Here is a 14,845-nt window from a genome sequence, read left to right on the forward strand (position 1 = left end):
CCTGTACCGGACATTATTGAGTTTTAAATAAAGTGTGGAGTTTCTCAAGGAAAAAAGTGTGCTTGCGTGTCCGGGTTTTATTTATCTTTTGCACGTCTCCGTGAAAAAGGTCACAAATAGGAACTGGTACAAGATAATCTGGATCATGGTAATTTCTCTTCATAATTTTTGCGCGTGTCTGTGCACTTTTCTTTTCTCGTTTTGTATGTAGTTTTTTGTCTTTGCTGCTCAGCTCTTTTTCCCCTTCCCTCTTTTATTTTATTTTTCTTGTTACAATTTTATTTTTAATTGTCAGCTATTTTTATTCATCATGTTACACAATGTTTTTCGAAAATATATGTAATTTTTTAAATAATTCATTATATATTTTGGAAAAACAGTCAAAACTATTTAAAAAATATTCATTCTGTACTTTAAAAAGGTTCATCGCATAAACAAAAACTGTTCAAGGCATATTTAAAAAAAATAGCATGTATTAGAAAAACATTCATTGTGTATAAAAAATTGTTCGCTGTGTCTATAAATTGTTCTCCGTGTATTCAAAAAATGTTCATGGGTTTTTCAAAATAGCTCATCCTGTATTAAAAGTTGTTCACCAGATAAATATAAATTGTTCATTGTTTATTTTAAAAAAAAATTATTTTTTTTGCGAAAAAATCATGCATTACAAATTGTTTACCATTTATTTCAAAATGATTATCAGGTATTTAAAACATATTAATTGTCTTCTCAAATGTCATGTACTCTGTATTAAAAATTGTTTGCAGTGTATCTTTGATTGTAAATTTTTGTTGATAGCTTACCAAGATGACCACTTGATTGTTTGCAGTGTATCTGAAAATTGTTCATTGTGCGTTTAAAAAACGATCACCATGTATTCATTATTTTTTCCATGTATGTAAAAGTTTCAATTGTGTATTACAATTTCTTCCTTGTTTCGTTTGAATTGTTCACCGTATATTTACAGAAGTGTTCATATGCTGTTGGGGATATAACTATTGGTGTAAGCCGCCCAGGAGGGGCCGGGTTACGCAAATAAGGACTCATCAGAAGAAGCCCAAGATCAAGCATGAAGATGGCGGTTCAATAAAGGGTCTAAAGCCCACAGGCGACTTAAGGCCCATAGTGGTAAACCGCCATGATGGCATGACTTGTATCATAAGGTAGAATTAACTAGTCACCGAGCCGGAGACTGTCTATGAGCCGGTCGGGACTCTGTAGGCCGCAGGGCGTTAACCCGTGTATATAAGGGGACGACCCGCCGGCGGCTTAGGGCAGAAAACAACTGATCGAGAGCCAGGCACAGCGTATCTCGCTCCCTGGTCATCGAAACCTCAAGCAATACCAACCCAACTAGACGTAGGCCTTCCTTCACCGTAAGGGGCTGAACTAGTATAAACCTCTCGTGTCCTTTGTCCCGATTAACCCCTTTAAGCTTCCTAGTTGCGATGGCTCCACGACTAAGTCCTTGCAAGAGGACATCTGCCGTGACAATTCCACGACAGTTGGCGCCCACCGTGGGGCCAGCGCACGGTGGATTCGAGTTCTTGAAGGGCAGCTTCGAAGGGCTCAAGGGATACGCAGTTGGCCGGATGACCAAGAGTCGTCGCGGCAAGATCTACATCGACGACGAAGGCTGGGGCCCTGACGCCGGTTCAATTGAGTACGGCTACCGGGTCCCCTTTGGCGGAATTCACGTCTTCATCGGGCAGATTGGTGAGCCGGGCCCTGAGCCGGACAGCTGCACCGACCTCGTCGAGACGGCTCAGCGTGCGAAACCCGCCCGAGCTCAACCCGTCGTGAAGCGTGCCTTTGTGGGTTGCATCCATGGAGGTGAACTTCCTGAAGGATCGGAAGGTGATGGTGAGCCGGCCGTCCTCTCTGACGATAATTCATCCGCCGGCTCAACAGATTCGCTGTATCAAGTTCAAGATGGCGTGCTTGGGGGCTGTTCCGATGGCAGCACTATTCCGAACCTCTCAGAGTCGCCAAACCGGGCAGGAGTCTTCATGGCTGGTACTCAACCCGGCCAAAATTCTACGGCTTCAGCGGCAATAACGTCCGGGTTAGGAGCAGCCGGGGCAGGAGGCCCTGTGCGCTCACCGGCTCAGGTGCTGATGGATCTCATGGATAAGCTTATGGCTTTGTTAACTGTTACAGTCATCCCTGCGAACCAATCTGAGCATGAGGCGGAGGTGGCACAGGTTCGCGACGAGATCGCCCGGGTCAAGGAAACCTTAGCAGCTGAGGATGCTAGATTAGCAGCAGAGCGGGCGGCTTTGGACGTACGGGAGCAGCAACTTCAGGCAGAGGCCTTGCAGCTCATGTTGAGCCTGAACGCATCTAATGAGGTAATGAGGAGGAGACATCAGAAAACTCAGCCCCGTTTACCTCAGAATTATGATCCTCGGAATCTCTTTGCTACACCCGGGGCCGGTCCAAGTAACCCGCCAGGTGTGAATCAGCTTATTACATCCGGAGCGGGAGGTCCAGTCCAGCCTCAGGGGATGGCACCGCCTCACGGCAATATGGCACCACCCAATTACGTGCCAATACCGCAGGGTCACCTCTCCAACCCCATGGAGAACTTAATTGCAGCATCAGCACGTTTGGCGGCTCTCCTGGTAGATGGGGATGATCCGACAGCGGTGGAAACCCGGAAGATCAGAGAACTTGTCCAAACAACCCTGGCTCAGCAAGAGACCTACTCCTACAGCCGGGATAGGATTCACTCGACTCCTCCGCCCTGGTTAGCTCCGCCTCGTCAAAATCGGAGCCCGAGTTACAGTAGGCACATGGAATCAGAGGCCTTGTCAAGTAACGCTCAGCGCCGGAACCAGCCCGGCGGGCATAACCCGGGTCAGGATCGGATACGTCAGGAGGACGAGCGGGCGGCTCAGCTAGCAGCCCAACAGAACTCACCGGCTTACCCGACGACTTCCGTTGAAGCGGGGGTTGCTACTAGAACCGGAGGAGTTCCTTGTCTGGTACCGGCTTTACGTAATGTACGTCTGCCCAAGGATTTCAAGGGGCCTCGGAAGGTGCCGAATTATACGGCCGATTTACAGCCTGGGGCATGGATTGAAACTTATGAGATGGCTATGGAGCTACTAGAGGTTAGTGATGAGGCGATGGCTAAATATTTCACCATGATGCTGGACGGAACGGCCCGTTCTTGGTTAAAGGGTTTGCCACCCAACTCCATTAGTTCATGGGCGGAGCTAAAAGCCCGTTTCATCCAGAACTTCAAAGATACTTGCAAGCAGTCTATGTCAATTGTGGATCTGACAAATTGTAAGTAGGAAGAAGGTGAATCTACGACTCATTGGGTGCGCCGGGTCAAGGATATAATACATTCATCTGACAAGATGGATGCCGGCTCAGCAGTTCTCATGCTGGAGAAGAATTGCCGCTTTGAACCTCTGAGACAGAAGCTGGGGCGCCTTAAGCATGATTGCAACGATATGGGGACGCTGATGGCGGCTTTAGTCAAGTATGCCGATTCTGATAGTACCAAGGATCCCGCGTCTGATGAGGAAAAGACAGTGAAGGGAAAGAAGAACGACAATGGAAAGGGTCAGCAGCATAACCCCGCGAGTCAAGGAGGCAATAAGAGTAAGGCAGACAGTAACCCAGAATTTGTGGCCAATGCACAGGATAACAATCAGAAGCGCAAGGGAAAGCCACCCCGGTTTGGTGGGTCAGGTCCGTCTCTCGAGCAACTACTCAATGAACCCTGCCCGAAACACGGTACCCGGGAACGACCAGCGACTCATTTATGGAAGGATTGCGCGATCATGAAAGCTTTCAAGAATTCTAACACATTTGATGGCAATCAAGGCCCAGGCGGCGGTTCAGGAGCCGGCGGCTTTCATGGCCCGGGCGGTGGTTCAGGATCCGGTTTTCAGGGAAACCAGGGTGCTTATAATCAACAGCAGTCTGGTCAAGGAGGTCAGCAGCAGCAGTAGTCGTGTTATCAGAGCCATCCGAAACAGTTAAGCAGTGGGCAGTATCACGTGTTCACCACAAGTTTGTGTAAACGTGATCAGAAAGTTCATAAGAGGGCTGTGAATTCTGTTGAACTGGCAGTCCCTCGTTACTTGAGGTGGTCGGAGCAGCCTATTGTCTGGAGCAGGGAGGATCACCCTCCCCGGGTTGATAATCCGGGTCAACTGGCCCTAGTGGTGGCACCACAAGTTGGTGGTTATAAGTTTACTAAAGTGCTCATGGATGGAGGTAGCAGCATCAACATCCTCTATTACGAGACCTTTTGACGCATGGGCTTAACTGACAAGAATTTAAAGACTTCCAACACCATCTTCCATGGAGTGGTGCCCGGTAAGTCAGCGTATCCTTTGGGGAAGATTGAGCTAGAGGTGGCCTTCGGAGACGAGCATGATTCTAGGGCGGAAAAGTTAACTTTTGAGGTGGTCAAAATCAAGAGTCCATATCACGCATTGTTCGGGCGGCCAGCCTATGCCAGATTCATGGCATGGCCGTGTTATGTGTATCTACAGCTCAAGATGCCGGGTTAAAAGGGTACCATCACTGTGCATGGAAGCCGAAAGGTGGCCCTGGAGTGTGAAGAGGGCGATGCGGCTTACGCCGAGTCTGTCTGTGCAGCAGAGGAGCTCAAATTTTATCAAGATAACGTTGACCCGGCAGATATGACTTCTCTCAAGAAGCCGACTACGGAACATGACCCAGCCATGAAGTTTAAATCGGCTGCAGAGACTAAGCTTGTTGATTTCACTCCAGGCGATTCATCTAAGCAATTCAGCATCAGTGCCAACTTGGATCCTAAATAGGAAAGCGCGCTCATCGAGTTCATCCATGAGAACAGGGACATCTTTGCATGGAAACCTTCTGACATGCCGGGTGTACCAAGAGAACTCGCTGAGCACACTCTTAATATTGATCCGAAGTATAAGCTGGCCAGGCAATTTCTGCAGCGATTCAATGAAGAGCGACGAAAAGCTATAGGAGAAGAGGTCGCCCGGCTCTTGGCGGCTGGGTTTATTGTTGAAGTTTTTGACCCAGAATGGTTGGCTAACCCAGTGCTCATACTCAAGAAAAATGGCACCTGGCGGATGTGTGTGGATTACACGGACCTAAATAAGGCTTGTCCGGCTGATCCTTTTGCTCTCCCCCGTATTGATCAAATCATTGATGCTACGACAGGTTGTGCGCGTTTGAGTTTTTTGGATGCTTATTCTGGCTATCATCAGATCAAGATGGCAGTTAGGACCAGGAGAAAACGACTTTCATCACCCCGTTCGGAGCCTTTTGCTATGTGTCTATGCCGTTTGGGCTCAAGAGTGCCCAGGCGACTTATCAACGATGTGTACAGAATTGTCTTCACGATCAGATTGGGCGCAATGTTCATGCTTATGTGGATGACATAGTAGTGAAATCCAGAGAGGCGGAAACCTTGATATCTGATCTCAGAGAAACCTTTGACAATCTCCGGGTTTACAAAATGATGCTTAACCCGGAGAAGTGTGTATTTGGTGTGCCTGCAGGCAAGCTTTTGGGATTCTTGGTCTCAAACAGGGGCATCGAGGCTAATTCGGAGAAGATTAAGGCAATCACTTCTTTGGCTAAACCGGCATGTATTAATGATGTTCAGCGATTGGCGGGTCGTGTTGCCGCTTTGAGACGGTTCATAAGCCGGTTAGGTGAGAAGGCCCTACCACTGTACCAATTAATGAAGAAGGTAGACACCTTTGTCTGGAGTGATGCCGCTAATGCTGCTTTTGAGGATTTGAAGAGGCAGTTATCTGAACCGCCGGTTCTTGCGGCTCCCATTGACAAAGAGCCTTTGCTGTTATATGTGGCTGCCAATTCACGAGCCGTCAGTGTGGCGATTGTGGTAGAGCGCAAGGAGGCTGGTAAGGAACACCCGGTTCAACGGCCGGTTTATTATGTCAGTGAGGTACTCATCGAGTCAAAGCAAAGATATCCTCATTGGCAGAAACTTATTTACGGGGTGTTCATGGCAAGCCGGAAGCTGAAGCAATACTTCCAAGGTCACCCTATCACTATGGTAAGTTCTGCCCCCTTGGGAGACATTATTCAGAACAGAGAGGCTACAGGACGAGTCGCCAAATGGGCCATCGAGCTTGGGCCTCATGGTCTGAAGTACGCGCCGCGCACTGCCATTAAGTCCCAATCTTTGGTGGATTTCATCAACGACTGGACAGAGATATAGGCACCTGAGGAGAAGCCCGATAATACTTATTGGATTATTCACTTTGATGGGTCCAGACAGTTGGAAGGCTCGGGGGCTGGAGTTGTATTAACTTCCCCTCGGGGTGACAAATTTTGTTATGTGCTCCGGCTTATGTTTCCTTGCACTAACAATGCAGCTGAGTATGAGGCCCTGCTCCATGGTCTCCGGATGGCCAAAGAGATGAACTTGAGCCGGGTAAGATGCTTAGGAGACTCAGACCTTGTGGCTCAACAGGTGTCAGGCAAGTGGGACTCTAAAGATCCCCTCATGGCGGCTTACCGTCGTGAAGTCGATGCTGTGGCTGGATATTTCAAGGGTTACGTAGTGGAACACATTGATCGAAGGAAGAATGAGGCGGCGGATGCCTTCAGCCGGCTGGGGTCTCAGCGTAAGCCGGTGCCGCCTAACACCTTTCTTGATGTTTTGCATAATCCTTCTGTTAAGTTACCTACAGAAGAAGATCTGGCAATACCAGACCCGGAGGCACAGCTGGTGGTGGCTCTCCACGTTACCCTGGATTGGACAGTGCCTTATTTAGCTTACATGACCCGGGGAGAGTTGCCAGAGGACGAGACCTTGGCAAGACAAATCGTCCGGCGGTCCAAGTCCATGACAATGGTCAATGGCGAGTTACATCATTACAGCGTCACTGGAGTGATTCAACATTGCGTGTCACCTGCAGAGGGTCAGGAGATCCTTCGTGAAATTCATGAAGGTGATTGTGGTCATCACGCCGGCTCAAAATCTCTTGTGGCCAAAGCCTTCCATCATGGGTTCTATTGGCTGACGGCTCATGCTGATGCGGAAGACCTGGTCAGTAAATGTGACGGATGTCAGAAATTCTCACGACGAGCCCATGTGCCGGCTCAAGAGTTAAGGATGATTCCAATTACCTGGCCGTTTGCAGTCTGGGGGCTTGATATGGTCGGGCCTTTCAAGAGATCTAAGGATAAAAAGACTCACCTCTTGGTGGCAGTTGACAAGTTCACAAAGTGGGTGGAGGCGGAGCCAGTTAGTAAGTGTGATGCAGCCACATCAGTCCAGTTTATGAAAAAGGTGATTTTTCGCTTTGGTTTTCCACACAGCATCATAACTGATAATGGTACTAACCTTTCCAAAGGAGCTATGGAAGATTTCTGTCAACGAGAGCATATCCGGCTTGACGTTTCAGCTGTAGCTCACCCTCAATCAAATGGCCAAGCAGAACGAGCCAATCAAGAAATCTTGAAGGGTATCAAGCCCCGGCTCTTGGTCCCTTTACAGCGGACGCCGGGTTGTTGGGTGGAGGAGTTACCTTCTGTACTCTGGAGCATCAATACTACCCCTAACAGATCTACGGGTTACACGCCTTTCTTTATGGTGTATGGAGCAGAGGGGGTCCTGCCAAGTGACATCCGTCACGATTCACCCCGTGTGGCGGCTTATGTTGAGGAAGACAATGAAAAAGCTCGGCAAGATGCACTTGACCTATTGGATGAAGAGCGAGACTTGGCAATAGCCCGCTCGGCGATTTACCAGCAAGACCTGCGTCGCTACCACAGCCACCGGGTTAAGTCCAGAACCTTTCAGGAAGGCGACTTAGTGCTCCGACTCATCCAGGATCAATCTAACATGCACAAGCTATCCCCTCCTTGGGAAGGACCCTTTGTGGTCAGCAAGAATCTGAACAATGGATCATACTACCTTATCGACGTTCGAGAGCACAAAGGCTCACATAAGTCGGAGGTGGAGACCTGTCGGCCGTGGAATATTGCTCATCTTCGGCCTTATTATACTTGAGCCGTCAGCTCTAATGTGTATATACTTATACTATGTATATTATATAAAGCAATAAAGCAGGACCTCTGTCCTTTTTTCCACTCCCAAAAAAGGTTTATGTGTTTTTCCTTGACAGGTGGTGGAGATAACCAAGGAGAAGCAGATCATATCTGAATCCGGCTTTCCTTTGGTCCGGCTATTGATCATATCTGAATCTAGCCGTTGATCACTTGGGGGCTTCCTGTTCAAACATAGGTCGTATTCTAACCAAAGAGAACATAGCTGTCGATACCCGCTTGATCGGCATACTGCCAAACCCACTTGGGGGCTTCTTGATCATATCTGAATCATAGCTTAACTCCTTTTGGGTCTGACGTGGATCGTATTCGAATCAGCGTCATTAAACAACTCTTATGGTCACTTGGGGGCTTCCTGTTCAAACATAGGTCGTATTCGAACCAAAGAGAACATAGCTGTCGATACCCACTTGATTGGCATCGCCACAGCCACTGGGGGCTAACAGATCGTATCCGAATCTTAGCTCAACCCCTTTGGAATAGGTCACTGATCGTATTCGAATAAGAAACCTTGAATTTTGTTCATCATATTTTACAAGTGCCAACATTAGGTATCTTGTGACCCTCTTGAAGATACAATGGAATACATTATAATCTTCCAGAATTAATGTTAGTTACATCAGGTTGTTAAGAACCCGGTGAACTTATATGTGCCAATTTTCAGGAGTTAAGTTTACCCTCAGGGGTTGGTTTATATAAGCCGGAAAAAACAACTGTGAGCACTACAGGGCAATGCAAGGTATTTTTGCAAAGGACATAACAGATTCATACAAACTACAAAGAGAATAATGGCGGCGGCTTATGCAAGTATTAAGGGCCATAAGCATGCGCAAAGGCATAGCAAAACTCAAGGTATCTTTTACTTTGTTACAAGACTCCCCGAGTCTGAATGATGCATTGTTTTCTACGATGACATAAGCAGGTGGTGCCTGACAAGCTACTCTTGGGGTTGATTTGAAGCCCCCGGGTTATCCTTCTCCGTCTCTCCGCCGGCTGCTTTGTCCTGGAAGGATGATGAGGCCCAGTCAATGCCACTCAAGGCTTCAAACTCAGCTTCATCATCTATTAAACCGGTTGGGTCGACTTCAGGAGCAAAGGTGTGCTTACGGGTTGGAGGGATCAAGCTGACATCGTCGTAATGCGGCATGGGGATTCTCCGGTTCTCCTTGTCATAACCCGACTGACACTTGGTGAGGTCAGTATCGTTCCCAATAAGAGTAGCCACCGGACGTATATCCTTCACACAGGCGGTGAAATCCTTATCATTAAACACGGTGCCATCTTCCTTTAAACTTGGATACCCAAGAGCAATGTCAGCGGGGTCTAGTTCTGGAAGCCACGCCTTGGTCCGGCTCAATGCGGCGATAGCTCCAGCTCTTGCAAATGCTCGTCTTAACTCTTGGATTCGCTGAGGTAGCATAGCAAGCTGCTTCAACACATCTTGCAGGAGATAAGGAACATCGTTTGATAAAGCCACAACGGCCAGAGCACGTTGTGACCCGGTGTAGAGTTGTTCCACCAGAGTATAAACCGCCTTCAGCTTGATCACCATGTTCTGCTTAAGATTTGTGCTCCTGGGGCCTGCGTTATTAAACATAAAGTGAGTCAGAGGAGACAACTGAAATGTTCATTCAAGGAGTTTTGCAGTGTTTAAGGTTTGGATAAGTCACTCATCGAAGATTGCTGAAACCATTCGAGATATCCGGCGCTTTAAGTCGGACAGTTCGGCCGTTGCTTCCGCAAGCGATGCCTCTGCTGTCTCGGCCCGGGTCACCAGTGCGGCCTTTTCATCAGCCCAAGTTTTCTTCTCTGATTGAAAATTTTGCTTCAACTTCTCTTGTTCAGAGACGCTGAATTCAAATTTGGAGTTGGCCTTTTCAATTTCACTTTCCTGGGTTGCCAGGCAATTCTTCAAATCAGCAATCTCCGATTCAAATTTACTTATGGTGGCCTGCATTGCACCAGATAGTAGTAAAAGTTACGGTAAGTACTATTAAGTCCCAAGCGCTTTGCAAGCAAAGATACTTGACACTTGGGGGCTAATGTATACCGAAGCTTTCTAAATTATTAAGCCGGTCCTGAATATTAAGTCCCAAATACCTTGCAAGCAAAGATTTTTGGCACTTGGGGGCTAATGTATATCGCAAGTTAAAGGTATTGTGTTACATCCGGTTCAATTATTTTTTCTTTAAGCCGGGTAAGTAGCTCTAACAATTTTTCTAAGTCTACAGCATATTTATTCATAAGCAATAGACTTGGGGGCTGGTACAGTAAGGGTGATTGAAAGTAAGCTAGCATAAGTCATACCTCAGATTTTTGCTGTATCTGCTTCACCATGTCAATTTCCAGGTCACGGCTGCTTTGTACTTGATTGATATAGCCGGAGACAATCTCTCCAATACTCAAATGAGTATAGTCAGCGACATCCAGCTTGGCCTTCCGGCGTTCCACCAATTCCTTTTTAGAACACTTGGCAAGTGCAGACGGCTGTGCCGGCTCAACAAACTGAGTCTTGAGAATTTCAACTTCCTGATCGTTTGCCTTGGCGGGGCTAGGAGCCTCCGGGTTACCAGAATCGTTGAGGGTTTGTTCAGTAGGCGGGTCAGAGGAAGATATAGGAACATCATGAGACGGTTGTGGCGGCGGCTCGTGAGCAGAGGCATCAGGAGTAGCTGTGCCCAACTCTAGTTCAGTCACAACCGGCTCTTGGGGCGGCTTATTCTTTTTTGCCCTTTTGCTGGGCTTTACTTGCACACTGTGGAAAAGGTAGGCAAGTTAAATACAGCAAATATGAGTAAAATAAAGCATAAGGTACAACAAGTTTATATTACCCGGGAGCAGTTTTGAAGGCTGGCATGTTGGACTGCATAGACTGACCGGAGGAAGGTGAAATATCCTAATAGTTGGAGTCGGAATAATTGAGAGGCTAACAAATGAAGCCTGCCAAAGGAAAAAGAAGGTGTAAATCGGAGATAACCTCAGTCTGGCGTTTCCTGGACACATCAGGTAAGCCGGAGGAGAGTTCCGTGTCTTTGCTGGTCCGGGTCTGCCTCCGGCTCTCATAATTCTGTCGCTTCAAAAGAAAGTCAGGATCTTGGTAAGCCAAAGGATGTGAAAATCTTACTTTCCGGGTTACTCTTCGAATTTTCTGACGCGGCTGAAGCTCGGAGTCGGAGGAGATTACAATTACCTCTTCCTCGACGGGTTGGCTGTTGCCCGTGTCTTCCTGAAAGAAGGTTAGCATCAGTAAGGTAGAAATAAAGGAGCAAGGGAATTTTAAAGGTTACCTCTTCCTCATTATCATCAGTATCATCAAGCTGAAACAGCTCAGAGGCGCTTGGCTTCCTTTTCCTTGAGGTGGTGGGCTTGGTGGTTTTCTTTTCAGCTCTCTTGGCCGCCCTGGCTTTCTTAGCAGCCTCATGATCATATTGCGTGTTCCAGAAGCTATCATTTGCCTGTAAAAGGTTATAGCTGGTTATGCGTAAGAATACAACCTAACATGATAAAATATAACCCGATGGCTGGAAACTTACTGCAGGGGCCGGGTTCTTCTGGCAAAAAGGTAGTAAGCCGAAGGCATTACTATTCACTGTGCCCTCTTTCAACAAGGACTGAGTTGTAGCTTCCACTACGTCATCTGGTAAGTCGTCAGGGTTATGACGTTGAGGGTCATTCTTCTCGCCTGAATAATTACACATTAAGCCGGGGCGGCGGCTTAACGGAATTATTCTCCAAGCAATCCAGACTCGGACCAAGTCAATGCCATCTAAGCCGTTCCCTAGAAGAGCTTTAATCCTCTTGATTTTTGGGGTGAGTGGCAGGCGTTCAATAGCTGTCAACTTATCCGGCAGCGGGTGAGTAGGTTCAAGGCACAATGCGCGGAAGCCGGGCAATGGATTTTTGCCAGCCGGCGAAGTATCTTGGCAGTAGAACCATGTCTGGTTCCAGTCCTTTGGATGACTCGGCAATTCAGCATAAGGGAACAGGCAGTCTCTCCGCCTTTGAATTGATATGCCACCAAGCTCCAGACTGGGCCCGTTGGCCCGTTCATTCTGCTGGTTCAAATAGAACAATTCCCTGAACAAGAGTAGGATGGGTTCTTCTCCAAGGTAAACCTCACAGAAAACTTGAAAGTTGCAGATATTTGACACGGAGTTGGGCCCGATGTCTTGAGGTCTTAAGTCAAAGAAGTGCAAAACGTCTCTAAAGAATTTTGAACCGGGAGGAGCAAATCCCCGGCTCATGTGATCGGTAAAAATGATCACCTCCCCTTCCTTGGGTTGAGGTTTCTCTTCAGACGGGTCAGGAGCACGATAAGACATGACGTCCTTCTTGGGCAGATGGCCGGACTTCACAAACTCTGACAGTTTGGTCTCCGTAACAATGGATGTGACCCAGTTGCAGGTAATCGGAGGTTTAACAGCTTTGGGTGCCATTGAGTAAATTGAAGCCTCCAACAAGATAAAGGAAATTTTCCGGTTTATTATAACCCGGAGAATAAGTATTATTGGGTTGTCTGAGATGGCGGCTTAAGTAGGGGCCTAATGACATACAGGTGGTTGTGTGATAATGTTTAAATAGCTGCAAGTATTAAAGATGATGAAAATTGTCTTAAGTCGCCAAAAGCAGGCAGTGCTGACAGTCAGTATTATCTTAAACCGGTCACATGAACTACTATGGCTGAAACAGAGTCGACAGATGCCGTTTTTTGGCTAAGTGTGGAACAAACAGGTTTCACAAGTTGCAGCTATTATTTTGGATCAAACGATCATTCTGAAAATAAAAATTTCTAGACCTAAAACCAGTACAGAGAAGTTCATACACTCGAAAGAGGCCTTTAAACAAGGGAAATGAGATCTATTTCTATTCGAGATGGGTGCGAAACAGCCACCGCAGTAGTTCTAATTGTCTAAAGATCAAAAAGGAGCACTGAAGAGGAAAACTATCAAGGGTTTGCAATGGGCGGCGATGAACACCGACGAACTCGGGAGGCCGCAATGCAGATCTAAAAGCAGGGAAGGAAAATGACTTACGGATGCAGAGCTGTTGCAGGGTTCCGTCGCGTTTCTCTGGTCAAGTCAGGTTGATGCAGCGGCATGAGTTGGAGAAGACGAGGAAATCTGCGGCGGCGGCAGCAGAGCTCGAGCGGCAGAGAAACAGTGCGAGGAGGAAGACGACCGAGGAAGGAGAATGGGAAAGACCTAGGTCGCACCTATTTATAAGGAAGGGCCGACTGAGACGGCGCGAGAAATGAGAGGATCGAACATCATTATCCAGCGACCCCGACGCCTCGTTTTTCGGAATGGTCAATAAAGGCAAAGATCCGTTGGAAGATATGATGGAGTAAAATATGAATTTAATTGAAGATGATGTCACGACGGGTTAACGCGGATCCAGAAGATGACGTCATGGCGGGTTAAAACCTTTGCGCAGACAAGAAGACCGAAGGCTTGTTTCTTAAGGTATTATAAAGATTGACATGAACCGGTTCAAATCAATCTGGGGCCTAATGTTGGGGATATAACTATTTGTGTAAGCCACCCAGGAGGGGCCGGGTTACGCAAATAAGGACTCATCAGAAGAAGCCCAAGATCAAGCATGAAGATGGCGGTTCAATAAAGGGTCTAAAGCCCACAGGCGACTTAAGGCCCACAGTGGTAAACCGCCATGATGGCATGACTTGTATCATAAGGTAGAATTAACTAGTCACCGAGCCGGAGACTGTCTATGAGCCGGCCGGGACTCTGTAGGCCGCAGGGCGTCAACCCGTGTATATAAGGGGATGACCCGCCGGCGGCTTAGGGCAGAAAACAGCTGATCGAGAGCCAGGCATAGCGTATCTCGCTCCCTGGTCATCGAAACCTCAAGCAATTCCAACCCAACTAGACGTAGGCCTTCCTTCACCGTAAGGGGCTGAACTAGTATAAACCTCTCGTGTCCTTTGTCCCAATTAACCCCTTTAAGCTTCCTAGTTGCGATGGCTCCATGACTAAGTCCTTGCAAGAGGACATCTGCCGTGACAATTCCACGACATATGCCATGCATTGCAACGGGATATACACCATCTTGCATCATGATTGTAAATGTTTCAAAACTCCTATCTGAAGCACTCGACTGTACCAAGGTGGATTCGTATCTTTATGCGGCCATCATCGAAGACACTAAATTCCAGCTGAAAATGCGGTTCTCCCAACACTCTATTAGCGTCTGTCGACACAGTGCTAATACTGTAGCGCATGAACTAGCTAAAGTTGGTTGTTTATGTTTACCGAATGACAGCACCAGTTGGAACTCTATTGTGTTGAGTATATGTGTTGTGCATATTTGTGTATTGAGCCCACCGTCTAGTTGCCTTGTATAGTTGAGGTCGTGGCCTACTTATGTATATCATATATACGTGTGTTTGCATCTGAGGAATACAACACGTAATTCCCACAACATACATGGTATCAGTTTCCGGGTTCTAACCCTAGCCTTCCGCCGCCGTGTGTGCCTCCTCCGCACCGCTGCCGCCGCCGCTAGCGCGTCTCCCGCGCCGGCCGCTGCTCCTCCTCTCCCTACGCGCGCTGCCTAGCCGCTCACCCGCCCGCGCTTTCCTTGCTTTGCTAACGCTGCACGCTAGCCATCGCTGTCCCGATCGCCCATGCATGGCTTTGTTGATGCATGGTTGCATGCTATAGTCTGCATTCGCGTGCTTGCATGCGTCCAGTAGCAAGGTTACAGTTTCGTGCTTGCATCCTGTAGTCCATACGCATCCCATTGGCCTCACGCCGAGACC

The 14,845-nt window shown here is 47.7% G+C and overlaps 1 protein-coding gene across 1 annotated transcript; it reads right to left on the reverse strand.

Moving 5' to 3' along the window:
- Window positions 1–9,733: 9,733 nt before the first annotated feature.
- On the reverse strand, window positions 9,734–12,389 carry LOC147964042 (uncharacterized). The gene is made up of 7 exons (XM_087529804.1): window positions 11,601–12,389; window positions 11,355–11,522; window positions 11,258–11,293; window positions 11,045–11,134; window positions 10,899–10,963; window positions 10,375–10,822; window positions 9,734–10,018 (listed from the first exon to the last, which is right to left on the reverse strand). Exons 1-7 carry the CDS (start codon window positions 12,387–12,389, stop codon window positions 9,734–9,736), a joined length of 1,881 nt encoding a protein of 626 aa, XP_087385930.1.
- Window positions 12,390–14,845: the final 2,456 nt, after the last annotated feature.

Source organism: Triticum urartu, chromosome 6A (assembly GCF_056163025.1).
Source record: "Triticum urartu cultivar PI428250 chromosome 6A, HENAU_Tu73, whole genome shotgun sequence".
Taxonomy (NCBI): Eukaryota; Viridiplantae; Streptophyta; class Magnoliopsida; order Poales; family Poaceae; genus Triticum; species Triticum urartu.